Source organism: Pezoporus occidentalis, unplaced genomic scaffold (assembly GCF_034315485.1).
Source record: "Pezoporus occidentalis ecotype Australia unplaced genomic scaffold, CSIRO_AGI_Poc_V1 ctg28, whole genome shotgun sequence".
Taxonomy (NCBI): domain Eukaryota; kingdom Metazoa; phylum Chordata; class Aves; order Psittaciformes; family Psittacidae; genus Pezoporus; species Pezoporus occidentalis.
In genome coordinates, this window is record NW_026914718.1 from 4,956,629 (window position 1) to 4,971,330 (window position 14,702).

Genomic DNA, 14,702 nt, shown 5'->3' on the forward strand with positions numbered 1-14,702 from the left:
TGGGTCTTCTGAAATAACTTGTATATAAATGTTCAATCTTCCACCTTTAGGAGAGAAGTAGGCGGGCAAGTGAAGGGAGTGGGTGCAGTGTAGCTCTCAAGACTTACTCTGATAGCTGTGTGGTTTTGAAGGTGTAAATGGTTCAGCATCTCAGCGTGTTTTCTATGTTGCAGTAGGAATTAGTATGTGGTATACAGAGTGCGTATTTCACGCTAATTAAAGTGATTTTCTGCTGGACTTCATGGGGAAAGAGTTTTGATGGATGTAAAGATTAAACCAAGTATGAACTCAAGTTAAAATTCGTTGGCGAAATGTTGCTAATATGGGTAGAGAGAAGAATTCATTTCCTATCCCTTCTCTTTCTAGGCAGTTGACTCTAGTGGAAGTTATTCCATGTGCAGCTCAATTCTTGTTCTTCAAGAAATGAATGTGTTACCTTTGCAGTGTTTTTCTTTATTATATCAATAATGTGGCTGTCTTTGGTTTTGTTTGTTTCTTTTTTCTTCCAGGCCTTCTGCTTTATCAAGTAGCCCAACATACTCAGAGCTTCCATTCCTTAGAATTTCCCCGCACCGAAATCCTGCTGCAACATCAGAGTCTCCCTTCAGCACCCCTCACCCTTACATTAACCCCTACATGGACTACATCAGGTCCCTGCACAGCAGCCCATCCCTCTCCATGATCTCAGCAGCCCGTGGGCTCAGCCCAACAGACGGTGGGTTAAGACAGGCTTCCTGTTTTCTGTCATTGTAGCAACTTAAGTTATATTAATCTTGTCAACATTTTTTCCCCCTGTTCAAAGCAGCTTCATCAGGTTTGTCAGACATATTCATTATGTCATAAATGTTTCAATACTTCATCAGCCGATCATGGCTCATTTGTACATCTCACAAATGTTGAAAGTTCAGGGAGAAGGAAAAGACAAAAAAGCCCTGCCTCATTCAAAATTTAAGCTGGGAGGGTGGTGTATCTCTTGTGATACCTTTTGTTTGTGGGGCTGACCCAGGTTGTGATTCTGTTCTCCAAAGAAATCTGATGTATCGGCACTGATTTGAGCCAGATTCTTTGTATTACATCAGCGTATAGCCATAGAATTCTTGAGGTGCAAAACGCTTATTAATTAAAGTAGTATTTTTCTATCATGTAAAGCATGCACTGATGTGTTATACTTAGTTAACAGTTCTGTTAGAATTACGTAGAATTATTTCAGCCAACAATATGGCCAAATGAAATGATGCTAATGCAGAAGAATTGATGATCAGGACTGGGCCTTTCACTTTAAACAGTGGACAGGAGACTTGAAATATCAATGCTTTATGTCTTGGTGTGACCATGGCTATTTCCAGGTTATTTGGGTTGAAGTGAATGCCTGTGATCACTCTTGTCATTACTCTGGCACACTTCTTATTCATTTAAGTGGGAAATTTGCTGAAGTGAGCAATGAAGAGTTTCAGAAGGGCTCAATCTATTAGCAGTAGGTTTTTCAATACTAGAGCAAACAGTTTGACATTTCAAAAGCATAGCATTTGCTGAGAAGAGTGGAAATACAACATATTTGGAAACAAATATGTAGTGAAGATAATGGAACTATTATTTTAACTAGGGGAAAGATCTTCCCAACATATGCAGAAACTTACCAAACAGAGTTAAACTGCCTTTAGCTGAATTTGAAAAATGAGCCATGCACCCTATCCAAATGGATAACTAATTAATCCTCACTTGTAAGAACATATACCTTTACAGTTAATCCATTAGTTATGGGCACATATTCTTATGAGAATAAATTTTAATGACCTATTGTCAATCAAGGTATATGGCATGCACATAGGGCTTTTCCTAGCAGCACTTGGGATGCTGTATGAATCCATGCTAATTCTACTCTTTTTATTTTAGCCAAGGTATTAAAAATATATATACTTAAATTTTGAAGAAACAAGTTGAATCTCAGAAATGCATGTTTTGACTTGTGGAGCTTTGAATCTTTTGATATAGGATAAATATGATAGAGCTATATGTAATGGCATAAATTGGGAAGATTTTTGTGACGTACATTTGAGCTTTTCACAAAAGCTGATATGAAGAACACTTCACTATCTTTCCTTTAATTATCTTCACATCACATTCCTGCAGAATTTCATTGATGCTTAAGGTATGCTCCAGCTGCACGTACAAAGAAAGGAGGGAAAGAAACCACCTATCACACAACCATATGACATTAACCTGTGTACATTCTTGGTCTCAGGTACACATCACTGAATTCACTTGTAGATATGTAGTGCTCTGAGATATGCTGGAGTATCTGGCCCAGCACCCAAGTCACGCTCCAGAAGGGCAGCTACCCTCTAGAGGTGCTTTGCCCTATTCCTCAGGCCAGTTGTAATCTCTCTGAAACTCTCAGATGTCTCAGAATAGAATTTGGTTCCAGATTCTGACACCTAAATTTAGGTCTCTATAGAAATCTGTCTGTGATCCTGGTGTGCTGTTTTGCCGTTATAGTCCAGTGAGTTCTAGGTGATGCACGTTACACCTGGATCTGGAGTTCCATCATAACTATGATAGTAATGTTTGGTGTTGGTTTAGGTCTGTGAAATACCTTGCCTCAACTCACGCTGCCACCTTGGAAAGGCAGTTCTCTCCTCTTAAGGTCTGCCTCCTACCTGACAGCCTCATGTAGGTATTTTGTGTACCCATGGGCTTTCAGATGACACAAAACACTGGGGTATGGACAACACAGTTGAGTATGCTCTGTCTTAATGCTCTTCCCTTGAGCTTTGATTGCTGAAAGACTGTATGCACAGTCTTAGCCTTTCATAAATACAGGTTAAGCGTATTAGCTTAAGCTTCTTTGCGTTTTAAACAAATACATGTTACTTCATGTTTCCTCCAGGCTCACAGCTCACCTTTGATCACTTACACAGCCCAGGTGTTGTGCAGCACCTCGTGAAAATACCAATAACTTGACTGAGGCATCAGAGATGTTTTAATGAAATGACATGCTCATTGAAAAGCTGATGAATTTGTTCTCTGGAATCCATATTTTGTTGTGTGATCCGTCAGTGTGCACGTAAACGCTTTTATCAGGTGTAGGTTCCTGGGATCAGATAATCCAAGATAGGGCTTGGGCACTATTAGAATGCAAATAAACCCCCCTGTGATTTAAAGGGGTGTAGGCACATAATCTACTAATAACGTAATGGACATAGATGGCTTAAGTCGTCTAGCATTTAAACTGTGAAGACTTGGAAGTTGTTATTGTTCTTCTGAAATTCATAGCAAGATTTCTCTTGCTACCCTAACTGCTTTAGGCCAGTCAGATAATTAGGTCAGTGTACTATTGGGCTTAGTCTGTCGACTCACAGATCTGGAGATGGCCAGGAGCCAAAACAATCTGGAACATAACGAAGAGCAGTTTCATGTTCACTACAAGTCTTGCCAGCTGTAATTAATGACTGCCTCAGCAGCACTAATGGTAGAGTGTCTTCTGTCTCGTCACTTCACCTTACCCAGTAGAGTTGGTGGGGCAGGGGTGGCAGAAGATTCATCTGAGTAACGCAAAAGGGTGGGACAGGGGTAAGGATTGTGTTGTTGGTATCTGTAGAGCAGAGTGCTCAAAGCAAGCTCAGCAGTGCCCGCAGTGCAGAAGCAAATGCCTCCGCTTTGTAAAGAAGAGCAGGGGCAAAGCTGAAGCTACCCAGGAATAAACACGAGAAAAATTCAGGGCTGTGGGCCTTCCCATTTACCCTTCATTTACCCTTCATGCAATACATCATTTAGTAGGCTCATTTTTTATGTTTGAAGAAGGTAGTAAGGAATGATCTTTAAAGAGGACCGGAGCATTTCTCAGCATATGGAACATTTAGTAATTCAATTATATGCTCGCCGTGTTTTCTGCAGCAGTTCATTTTAAAGTTTGCAGCCAGTGTTATTGTTAGTTAACCCAGACACTGAGGTCAGAAAGCTCAGGAAGCGTTTTCAGTGTGTCTGGAAAGATACGATGGTTACCTAGTACAGTAAAACTTTCAACATCAGTGACTCAGTGTGAGTTACTCCTCTCTTAAAATTCAGTCTGAATATTTTTCTTGCCCTTTCACAGAAAGTGGTGGTGGCTGAAGTAGATTGTATTTAATTGAGAGATCCATTTGTAATGTGGAAAAAATGCCAACAGCCTTTAATTTATCTCAGCTCATTTTTTATGCCATTCCCATTCCTTTTTGATGTGCTTTTGTTTTTCTGAACCTTTCCTGAAATCGGTTATATTTAACCTTGTAACATCAAAAGCGCATTCTGCCATTTTCTTTGGTAAAAATAAAGGCAGATTATTATGCACTTAAGAAATCTGTTGCTGAATAAACTTTTCTCCAGACCCCAGTGCCATGTTTACCTCCTTTGCATGTCAGTGTTGATTCTTTGCTTCTCATGTTTGCATTAGGCTTCGATTCTGTCACCTTAACATGAGTCACCCTTTTTAATAATACTGTGTAATGACAGGTTAAGTTGGTAGCTCAAAGAAATTCAGCTTAAAATTTTGGTTTCGTTGAAGAATCAGTTCCTGGGATCAAAGAGAAATCTCATTAAATAACATAAAAGAATACAGAAATAATCTGTTGGGGTGTAGTCCCTTAACCTAAGGCACTTGAAGTGGTTTAGGCAAACTTACTTACCAACTTCTGGTGAGCAAAGCATAAGGAAATCTGAACTGTTTTGCAAGTGGGACAAGCAGAGAGCAGAGGGGAGGGCTGCTCACCTCATGAAATTACCCTCTGTTTACTGTAGCATCTGAAACCTGCCGAGATGGGGTGATACTAAAATTTTGTGGATTTCTGTGTTTGTGCAGAGCTGTCCATTAGTTGATGCATGCTTGGAAACTGCAGGGGAACAGAATGCTCACGTAGTATTCTTAAAGGAGAGAAAGACTAATATAAGTCGTTATCAGAGGACTGCACTGCTCATCATCTCACTCACAGGATTTAGAGCCTATCTGGTTATGTTTGCAGACTCTGTTTGACTCTGCAAACATGCTTTTGTCAGGTACACTTCATATATGAACTTTGAAGGATGGGATGCCCACATTCATTGACTTCAGTCTGTCCTCCCCCAAAAGCTGCTCCTATGTTATTCATGGACAAGCAGTATTTGTCCTGAAAACATGCTTTGTCCTTGTTTTCTCCTCAATTTATACACAAAGTGCCACTGTGAGCGAAAAATCTTCTGGTCCTCTAAGCAGAGACTCCAGAAACTTAAATGCTTATGGAAGTCCAACCCCGTCGTTACCTTAGGGACAGAATCCTTTGGGCCAGGGATGAGGTAAATGGGAATAAAACTCTAGGAAGGTTTTCCTGCCTTTTTATGTCATTACATAAATCATGCTGGTTTCCATTGCTGTCAGCCTGTCACTTTTTAAGTCACTTAATAATAAATAAAAAAAATATGAGATCACCAAGCTCATTAATATTTTATGCCTTGCTGTTTTTTGAATGGTGTCTTTGCAGTCTCAGTGGCTGAAATACATTGACCGGCGGTGGCGTACTGCAGATGTTGCATTACATTAAAAATAAACAAGCTGTTTTAATAGCCACCAGCGTGATAAAACTTTCCTTCTTGTTTATCTTACGTCATTAACGGCGCTTTTTATGTTGTGTTTTTAGCTCCACACGCTGGCGTCAGCCCAGCTGAATATTACCATCAGATGGCTCTGTTGGCAGGCCAGCGCAGCCCGTATGCAGACATCATTCCTTCAGCTGCCACTGCAGGAGCCGGTGCTCTTCATATGGAATATCTTCACGCCATGGATAGTAAGTGATGTCTTCTAGACAGTCCTACAAAGGGAACCACATGGGTTGTTCCTGGCCTGACCCAAAAGGCCTCCATGCAGGTAGAGAAGTGGGAGTCAGAGTAAGCTCCTCATGAGGATGGAGGGCCAAAGCATCGATTGCCAAGGATGCAAGGGTTATGTCAAGTCTGAAAGTAAACTTTGAAAATAGGCAGAGGAACTGGACTGCTCCAGAAAACAGGTTATAAATTTAGTTTCCAGCAGGGCTGGAGTGCTTTTAAAAATGTCCTTTTCTGTTCACAATCAGTAACTCACTTTCGTCATTAGGGTGAGTATTTCCCTGATGAGCTCTCTGTTAATAGAAGGTTTACATCTGTGTTTCCATTAGGAGAGCATGCTCCCCTCCTTCTTACATAGCAGTAGCTGTGCTTGCAAGTTGTGTATCGTAGACTGATAGACTTTGAGAACACTTCCAAGGTGAAGCAGTTTGCTGAATTCTCAAGGGTTCTGACTTAGTTTTCCCTAATATTAAGTGCCTTCTTTACCTACATGAAAATCTTTCAGACCTCTAACCTGTCCCCTTTCTCTGGAGAAGGAGGAAGAGAGAGCACTCCATTCCAAACTGCTCAGTACTGCTGCTTTTGATCAGCCAGAAGGGATAATGCAGAGCACTCCCCTCTAGTTGTAAGATGCTTACATGCTTTTGGGTATGTACTCCATTCCTTCCAACAAGGGTGTCCTGGGTTCAGCTGTAACAGTTCCTTTTCTCTGTGGCCAATGCTTCTGAGAAAGTTTTTTCCAAATCCATTACTGTTTTGGCATCAATTTCTTCAGCCTTAACTGACTGCAAAAAACAAAGTTCTTGTTCTCCTCTCTGAGGTTATGGTTCTCCGTGGGATACTTCGCAATCCATGGGTGCTGTTCCACCTGTTCTCTGAGCATCTGCAATTCAGCCTTTCAGTATATGCCAGTGAGTTGCCTTCCACTGATGTGGTGGAGCATAAATGGTAACCTCCAGCGTTGTTCTCTGTGGCCAAAGCTTCTGAGAAGAGTGGTGATGCATGCCCGTGGTCCCAGATGCTCTGGAGGCTGAGCCCACCAGATCGCTTGAGCCTGCTCTAAGGCCGGCATCAATATTGTGAGCCCCAGGGAGCCATACTGATGTGGAGGTTCAAGGTTTAAGGAGGTGTGAACCAGCCCAGGTCAGAGACTGAGCCGGTCAAAGCTCCCATGCTAGTCAGTAGCAGGATCGTGCCTGTGAATAGCCACTGCAGCATAGCCTGGGCAACACAAAAGGGACAAGGATTCCTTTTCTGGGGGGTGATACAGTAGAAGAAGTTTTTGAGAAAGGGAAGAAAATAATCCAAATCCTTCTGAAGGCTGGTTTTGCTGTAAAACAGTAAGGTGAAGGGAGCTGCGCAGGAGATTCAATTTGGGGAATTAAAATGGCAGGTCCCCACAGATGTGATCAACAAGATAACAGCAATGTCTCCACCAACTAATAAGAAAGAAACACAAGCTTTTTTAGGTGTTGTGGAGTTCTGGAGAATGCACATCCCAAATTACAGTCTGATTGTAAGCCCTCTCTATCATGTGATCCAGAACAAGAATGATTTTAAATGGGGCCCTGAGCAACAAGCCTTTGAGCAAATTAAACGCGAGATAGTTCATGCAGTAGCCCTTGGACCAGTCCGGACCGGGCCAGATGTAAAAAATGTGCTGTACACTGCAGCTGGGGAGAACGGTCCTACCTGGAGCCTCTGGCAGAAAGCTCCAGGGGAGACTCGAGGTCGACCCCTCGGCTTTTGGAGTAGGGGATATAAAGGATCTGAGGCCAGCTATACCCCAACTGAGAAAGAGATACTGGCAGCCTATGAAGGGGTTCGAGCTGCTTCGGAAGTGATTGGCACTGAAGCACAGCTCCTCCTGGCACCCTGGCTGCCCGTGCTGGGCTGGATGTTCAAAGGCAGGGTCTCCTCTACACATCATGCAACTGATGCTTCATGGAGTAAGTGGGCTGCACTAATTACGCAACGAACTCAAACAGGAAATCTCAGTTGTGCAGGCATTCTAGAAGTCATCATGGACTGGCCAGAGGGCAAAGATTTCGGAATGTCACCGGAGGAGGAGGCGGTGCGTGCTGAAGAGGCCCCACCATATAATAAACTGTCAGAAAGTGAAAAGCAGTGTGCCTTGTTTACTGATAGGTCCTGCCGTATTGTGGGAAAGCATCGGAGGTGGAAGGCAGCTGTATGGAGTCCAACAAGTTGCAGAAACTGCTGAAGGAGAGGGTGAATCGAGTCAGTTTGTTGAGGTGAAAGCCATCCAGCTGGCCCTGGACATTGCTGAACAAGAAAAGTGGCCAGTACTTTATACTGACTCATGGATGGTGGCAAATGCCCTGTGGGGGTGGTTGCAGCAACGAAAGCAGAGCAACTGGCAATGCAGAGGTAAAGTTCCTGTGGTGCACGTAAAGAGCTGGCTGGTGAAGGCAGTCTGGGGTATTCCTGCTTAAGGTAAAGGCAAACCCATGGGTTTGCTTTTGCTCAAGGACCTAGATACCCTTGGTGGGTAATGCGAGAAGATGGGGAAGTCTGATGTGTACCTCAAGGGGATTTAATTCTGGGGGAAAGCAGCCAGTTAGCTCAATTATATGCTGTTGCCTGCTGTATAGCACTTCTGTAGCCCGTTAGCTAGATGCCCATTTCCACCACTCTGGGCTTTGAAAAGAAGACATGTACTGTCATGGTCATCATCAGAGAATAAAGTCATGGGAATGCCAGCAGCAGCAGCAGCAGAACTTTCCTCAGGACACCATCGACTGACCCTGACTTCTCTTTGATCATCACCCCAACAAAGCATGAACTTTGATGAAACCAAACGAGTTCAGTAGTGACCAGATGAGTCCAGGAGGAAGCAGAGGCAGGACACCTGACCCAAACCAGCCAAAGGGGTATTCCATACCACAGCACATCATACGCAGTATATAAACTGGGGGGAGTTACCTGGAAGGCCCAGATTGCTGGTTGGGTTGGGCTGGGTATCGGTTGGCAGGTGGTGAGCAATTGTATTTTGCGTCACTTGTGTTTATTGGTTTCTTTTCCTTTTCCCCTTTTAGTTTTATGTTCTCTCCCCTTGTTCCCATTACTATTATCGGTGGTAATTCTTATCTCAGCCCGTGGGATTACGTCCTTTCGATTCTCCTCCCCATCCCTCCGGGAGTGGAGGGGAAATGAGTGAGCTGGGCTTAAACCATAACAAAGGGAAATAAAAGATGGTGGTGAGAAATGGTGGTGACTGTTGACTCTTGCTTGGTGCTACAGCGCAATACAATAGCATTAGACCACCTTGTTGTCCCACAGCTTTTTAAAACCTTTGTTAGCATGTTAGTTTCTTCTTCCCTTGCTGTTGGCTGCATGCCATAGCTGCTGATCTCAAGGAGCGTAGGAGTTGGGAGGTTCACCTCTGGAATACGTGGGAATATAGATAGCTACCCCTGCAGAACATGTGCCTGGGAGTGGGAGGTAGTTGACCGACCAATGATTTTTATGAGAATCAGGCAAGACAAATAGTTGTGGAACTGGGCAGAGAAACTGGTTTTATTCTGTTACCTTGATACTGAAGGATTTTCTAATTCAGTTTCTGTTTTCAGTCTCACTGCACTAGTAGTGTGCACAGTGATTTTACAGTAATATGACATACCTTGAACGCACTTCAGAAACATGATAAACCCACACAAGTAGTCTGGACTTAAACCAGAAATTAATGTGCAGGCTTCAGTGCTTGAAACCTTAAGAGTATGGTACTTCCTGATGCGGATTTTGAGAGGAATAGGGAGAGATGAGGTACACTGCTAATGCATTTGATGCATGGTAATAAGATCTCGCAGAAGCTGCACATGGTTTGGGTAGTGTTCCAGTTGCACGAACAAATCCATATCTTGTATGAACGGACATGACTTCATTGAAGTAAAAGTATGATAGAATCATAGAATAGTTTGGGTTGGAAGGGACCTTGAAAGGTCATCTAGTCCAATCCCTGTCTGCAGGGGTATGTCATACTTTCAGTGGTGTTGATTCCTGGTGGGAAAGTTTCTGAATGCATATAAACAGCAGAACCAAACCACGTATTTGGATGCAGGCTTGAATGAATGAGTCTATTCAGTCTATAGGAAGATCAATACCCAGGTGTATGCCAGAAAACCTAAGAAAAACAGAAACACTGCAGTGCTCATACAACTAATGATGTTTGTACAAAGGACCTTCATGTGTTAGTAGAGATTGTGTTGCTGTAATCTACATAGAATTACAGCTTTCGCATCCCAAGAGCATTATCACTTCTTATGTTTTGACTTTAGCCCATAACTTCAGCCCATTCATAAAAGGTACCTAAACACTATCTCTAATAAGGATATTTACTGTCACCAGCTTTAGCTACAATATATTTGAGATGTGCTCTTTGTTTTGTGTTCGGTTTTTAAAACTGAGATCACAAATTTGAGATTCATTATAGCAGCAACTTTTCAATTAGGGATTATTTCAGAGTTAAAGACAAAAAAATGTGCAGCACTATTATGCAAATGGGTTATTTTTAAACAGTAAATAGAGAATTAAACTAAGAGTGAATCCTAGTAAGGTCACTCAGCTCACCTTCTGTATTTGATGAGAATGTCAGGCAATAGTTGCTTTTATCTAAATAGAATGTGAAGTTACCCTTTTACTTTGCAAAAACTAATTAAAACTATCTTAACTTGCATGGGTATACAGTAAATTAATTGTCATTAAGTAGGAATTTGAATGTCCTATCATTCATCATGCTAAAGAAAACCCCTTTCTTCTTTGTCAGAATTCTAGATTAGAAGCAAGAACAAAACAATTAGCGGGAAGCTGATACTAAGACTTCTTCTTAAAAAACAATGCCCATGTTTGCATTTAACAGCAAAGTACAGTGATCAGTGCAAAACAGTGCCATTTGGTTACGTCTTTCTTCTTACGGGTTTGTATAGTGATCTTAAAAGTACTCTTTTGCCTTTGCCCAGTCTTGTCAAAGGAAACAGGAGAGAGATTGGTAGTTTCCCTCATTATCTGCTATCAAATTCTCAGCAAGTTGACTTAACTCAGTCAAAGGCCGCTGCTCATTTATTGCACACAACAACCAAACATATACAAGCAAGACGTTGTTCTTGTGTGAAGCAAGTCTGTCTCCTGATTTGTGTGGTTATACAGCATCTAGCACAGTAATTTGGCATCTCTACCCTCTCCAGTAGTACAAATAGTAATTCTAGCAGCAGCATGCACAGGGCTCAAAAGCATGTTTCATGCAGTTTGTGGCCTTATGTTTTGCTCTGTGATGCTTGAAACTGATTTCAAGATGGTGATGAGTGGGACAGGCATTAATCAGAATGTTAAATCTGTCCTAAAGAGCAGACTTCTTGAAGCTGTGAAATTCACTGTCCATAAACTGTCTAATGTATTGTGGAAGAATAAGGCCAATAGTGTGTATGCTTGATTGTCCTTTTTCCTCATTCTGTCCTGTGTGGCATGAAAAGTGGAACAAAGTTTTCTTGGCTGCTGTAAAGCTTTATTACAGTATTGGTGGCCAGAATCCCTAACCCAATCTTTCCATCGTCTTGCTTGATCTAAAAGAGTCAGATGTGGTACCTCTCAGTGTGACATGAAAGTAACTAGGAGGGGAGTAGATGGGGGTGATACTGACAGTACCATGGTAAAAAAATGATAGTCTTCTGCATTTGATACCTGCATTATTTTCACTTCGGGAATACCTTTTACTCTGCTTTTAAACTGTATTCAGTGGAAGGCAGGCATGTTGCCTGAGGTTTCTAGATTCGCCCTGAGAGTATTAATATCCTCACTCTGGTTAACTTTTGCCTGTGTTCACTCAGGATGGGAGGGTTTTTTATTTTTCAAGAGTACTCAGCATTGACCTACCCCTTTTGGCATTGGAGGCACTGATAGCAACCCAGTTGACGTGAAGAATTTGGCTGGCCTGAAGAGTTAATCCAATGTAAGAAGCTTTGGACTGGGTTTGATTTCTGATTTTCAGGCACAGTTGGAGAATGAGGGTGGAGTAGCAAAGCCATTCCTTTTCCTCTCGTACTGATGACAGATTTACCAGTTTGAAAGCTAAGGCAAAACTGATGACAAATGAAGAGTTTTCATGAAGTGAAAACAAAGTTTACACATCTGTGAGCAGAAACCAAAAGGAAAAAGAAAGAAAAGCTTTTAAAAATCAAGCTTTCCTTGTTCATAGCCTTCAACAAAAACTAGTGCCGGGGACAGGTTCAAAGAAGTTTGATTTAAAGGGATGGAATAAAAAAAGGTTTGATGAAGTTTGATTTAAAAGGATGGGATAAATGATACGTGTCTGAAGATTGCCTTATAAATGATTAAGCAAGGCTAAAAACTTCAACTCAGAAATCAAATTCGTGGGCAAATTTGCTGGATGGCATATTCCATTTTTGAAATTTATGATGGAGATAGATATCTGTTATTTTAGGATTGATCTTCACCCCAGGAGTAAGATCTTTTCTTCTGTCACCTGCTGGATTCTTGTCATCACACTCAGTCTTTGCTATCAGCTACTGACTTCCTATTACTTTAATGTCTACTCCAGAAAGGTGACATTCCTAACCAAATCTTCACTGTCAGCTTCCGTTCACGTGCTTTGCCAAAGCTGATGGTTTCTTTTAGTTTCAGCACTTGTGCGAAGGTAAATGAATTTTCAGTGAATCAGTGCTTCTGCATTTTTGGGGGTTTTAAAGTGGTATCGAGTAGGGAGTGTAATGCATTGGTGAGAGAATAGTGTGAGCAGATGAACATCTCAAGTTGCTAAATAAATACTGAAGTGTTTGCTTTTAAAATAAATGCCTGGGCAAGGCTGAAAACTTCGGTTTGCTATTCAGAGGCACTGACAAATTATGACCTATTCCTTTTTATAGTAACATACTAAGTAAGACTGATGTTGTGCCAAATTAATGGTTTAGCAAATGTCCTGCAGTGTAACAAGTGGTCAGCTCGTGCTTAAGACTTTTTAGGCATGTGAAACCTAATTAAACCATGAAGATCTGAAAAAACAGTAATTCCATTTAATTGTCTTTTCAGTTTTGAAAAGTGGCCTCCCTTGAAGCCGGTCCCCCTCTCCTGTGGCCAGACTCTTGTCTGCCTCAGCTGTTGGCTTCCGCTGTGAAGCAGAAATACTCTCTTTTTGCAGGAGTCTGTTGGCCCTTAGGACGTTGTTCCCATACCAGGTAGATGGGGGGGATCCATCTCTTCAGGATCGTAAGAGCTTTCAACAATTGTCAGTAGTGCCTGTTCAATCCTCTCTGAGATGCAGGCTGGAATACTGATGAGTCTGTTTGTGCAGTTCTGGCATGCAAAATAAATGGTGTCTAATGGCAAAAAGCAGGAAAACACAACTGTTGTCTCAAGCTTTATTGCCCAGCCTAGCTTCAAAGGAGAGGTACTCAAGTGCTAGTATTCTTAACAACTGCTCCACTTTTCTTTTTATCAAACCTATGCACCCTTTCTCTAGTTAGCATCCGTAGCCATGAGTCCGTGTTTAGCAGGCTTGTAATGAATTTCTGAAAGAAGTGGAAATCCCTTTGTGGTGTCAGGTTCAAGAATGGATTTCAAATCCATAAGAAGTAATTTTTCAAAAGCATTTCTGCTGGAAGTCACATTTGAAACTGTTCATACATGGTCATCAGCAGCACCTGGCGTCTCAGTTGTAAATACAGATGTTTAACTAGGTGTTACTTATCAAAAGAAAGGGTGCTGTGCTTGTCCTCTCTGAGCATCTCTTCTGGCTTCTTGCTGGCATGATGAGGTCTGTGCCCACCCGTTTTAGGAAAACATTATTACGTCCTGTTGTATATATAGCACACCATTGGGATGGCTGGTAGGAACACACAGTACTGTGATAGCAGTGCTTTCATTTTGCTGGTCAGCGTATGTCTAGCAGGTCTTCCTTGTCCCCTGCTGTTTAACCAGGAACACTGGTACTTGCCTGTCCTCTTGTAAAGCCACTATAACTGAGTTTATTCACCTATAAAGGACTGAAATTGTATCCTTAGCTGAGGCAAATTACATTACCACTAACTTCAGAGGTGTTCTCATTCATGCTGGCTGAACAGTCAGCAGAGGAGAGCTGTGGATCAAAGATGTAAGTGCGACGTATTACTGTATGTTCTTACCGTGACATGTATCTTGTATTTCCTTATTAAATATGTTGCAGCTTCTTAAAGCTGCTGATTGTTGTTGATTTTTATTTTAGCACAACTAAAAGGCCTCTGCCTTTAAAGACAAAGCACAGCACTAATAAAATATCAAACAGTACAATAGCAAGCTCATAAAAAGGAGATAAAACAGATTACATAAAATAACATAGTAGCTTTTAGGAAGAAATAAATGGCTACACCTAAGTTTTAAATGATGAATCAAGGGCATGAATATTCATTTAAAGACTGAACCAGTATGGGCTAAGGCCTATTGTAGAGACAGAACACAAAAGGAAAAAAAAACTGTGTTAGCCAGATGGCAAAGAGACTTGACACCCATGTTGGCTAGTTGAGGCCAGTCTAAGCACAGGTTAGGAAGAGGGCTGTAGATGGAGATCTGGTCACACAGTCACAGCAGCAATAAAATGGCAGCGTTTAAGACCAGTAACATGGGTAACATGCACAGAAAGAAGGGCAACCCACTCAGGTGTGTAAGGAAAATGTAATAGCCGATTCTGATCCAGCCCTGTCCTCGGAGTGAGTTTAATTGGAGTCATTTGGGCTGTTCTCCTTGCTAATATTAGGTATACATAAGTTGAAATACCCTGCTGAAAAAATCATCCTGGGCACCAAGGTACAAGCAAGAATTAGGAAAGGCAGACCTATAATGGGAGGCTTTTGGCCAACTGTAAATTA

At 41.8% G+C, this 14,702-nt stretch overlaps 1 protein-coding gene across 10 annotated transcripts in view; it reads left to right on the forward strand.

Moving 5' to 3' along the window:
* The window catches only part of GLI3 (GLI family zinc finger 3), a 209,048-nt gene that overhangs the window by 135,060 nt on the left and 59,286 nt on the right, over positions 1 to 14,702 (forward strand). For all 10 annotated transcript variants that reach the window (XM_062625360.1, XM_062625364.1, XM_062625362.1 and 7 more), the window contains 2 exons: positions 510 to 715; positions 5,646 to 5,792. In XM_062625360.1, the coding sequence (XP_062481344.1) occupies positions 510 to 715; positions 5,646 to 5,792 (353 nt within the window). The remainder of the gene's footprint in view (positions 1 to 509; positions 716 to 5,645; positions 5,793 to 14,702) is intronic.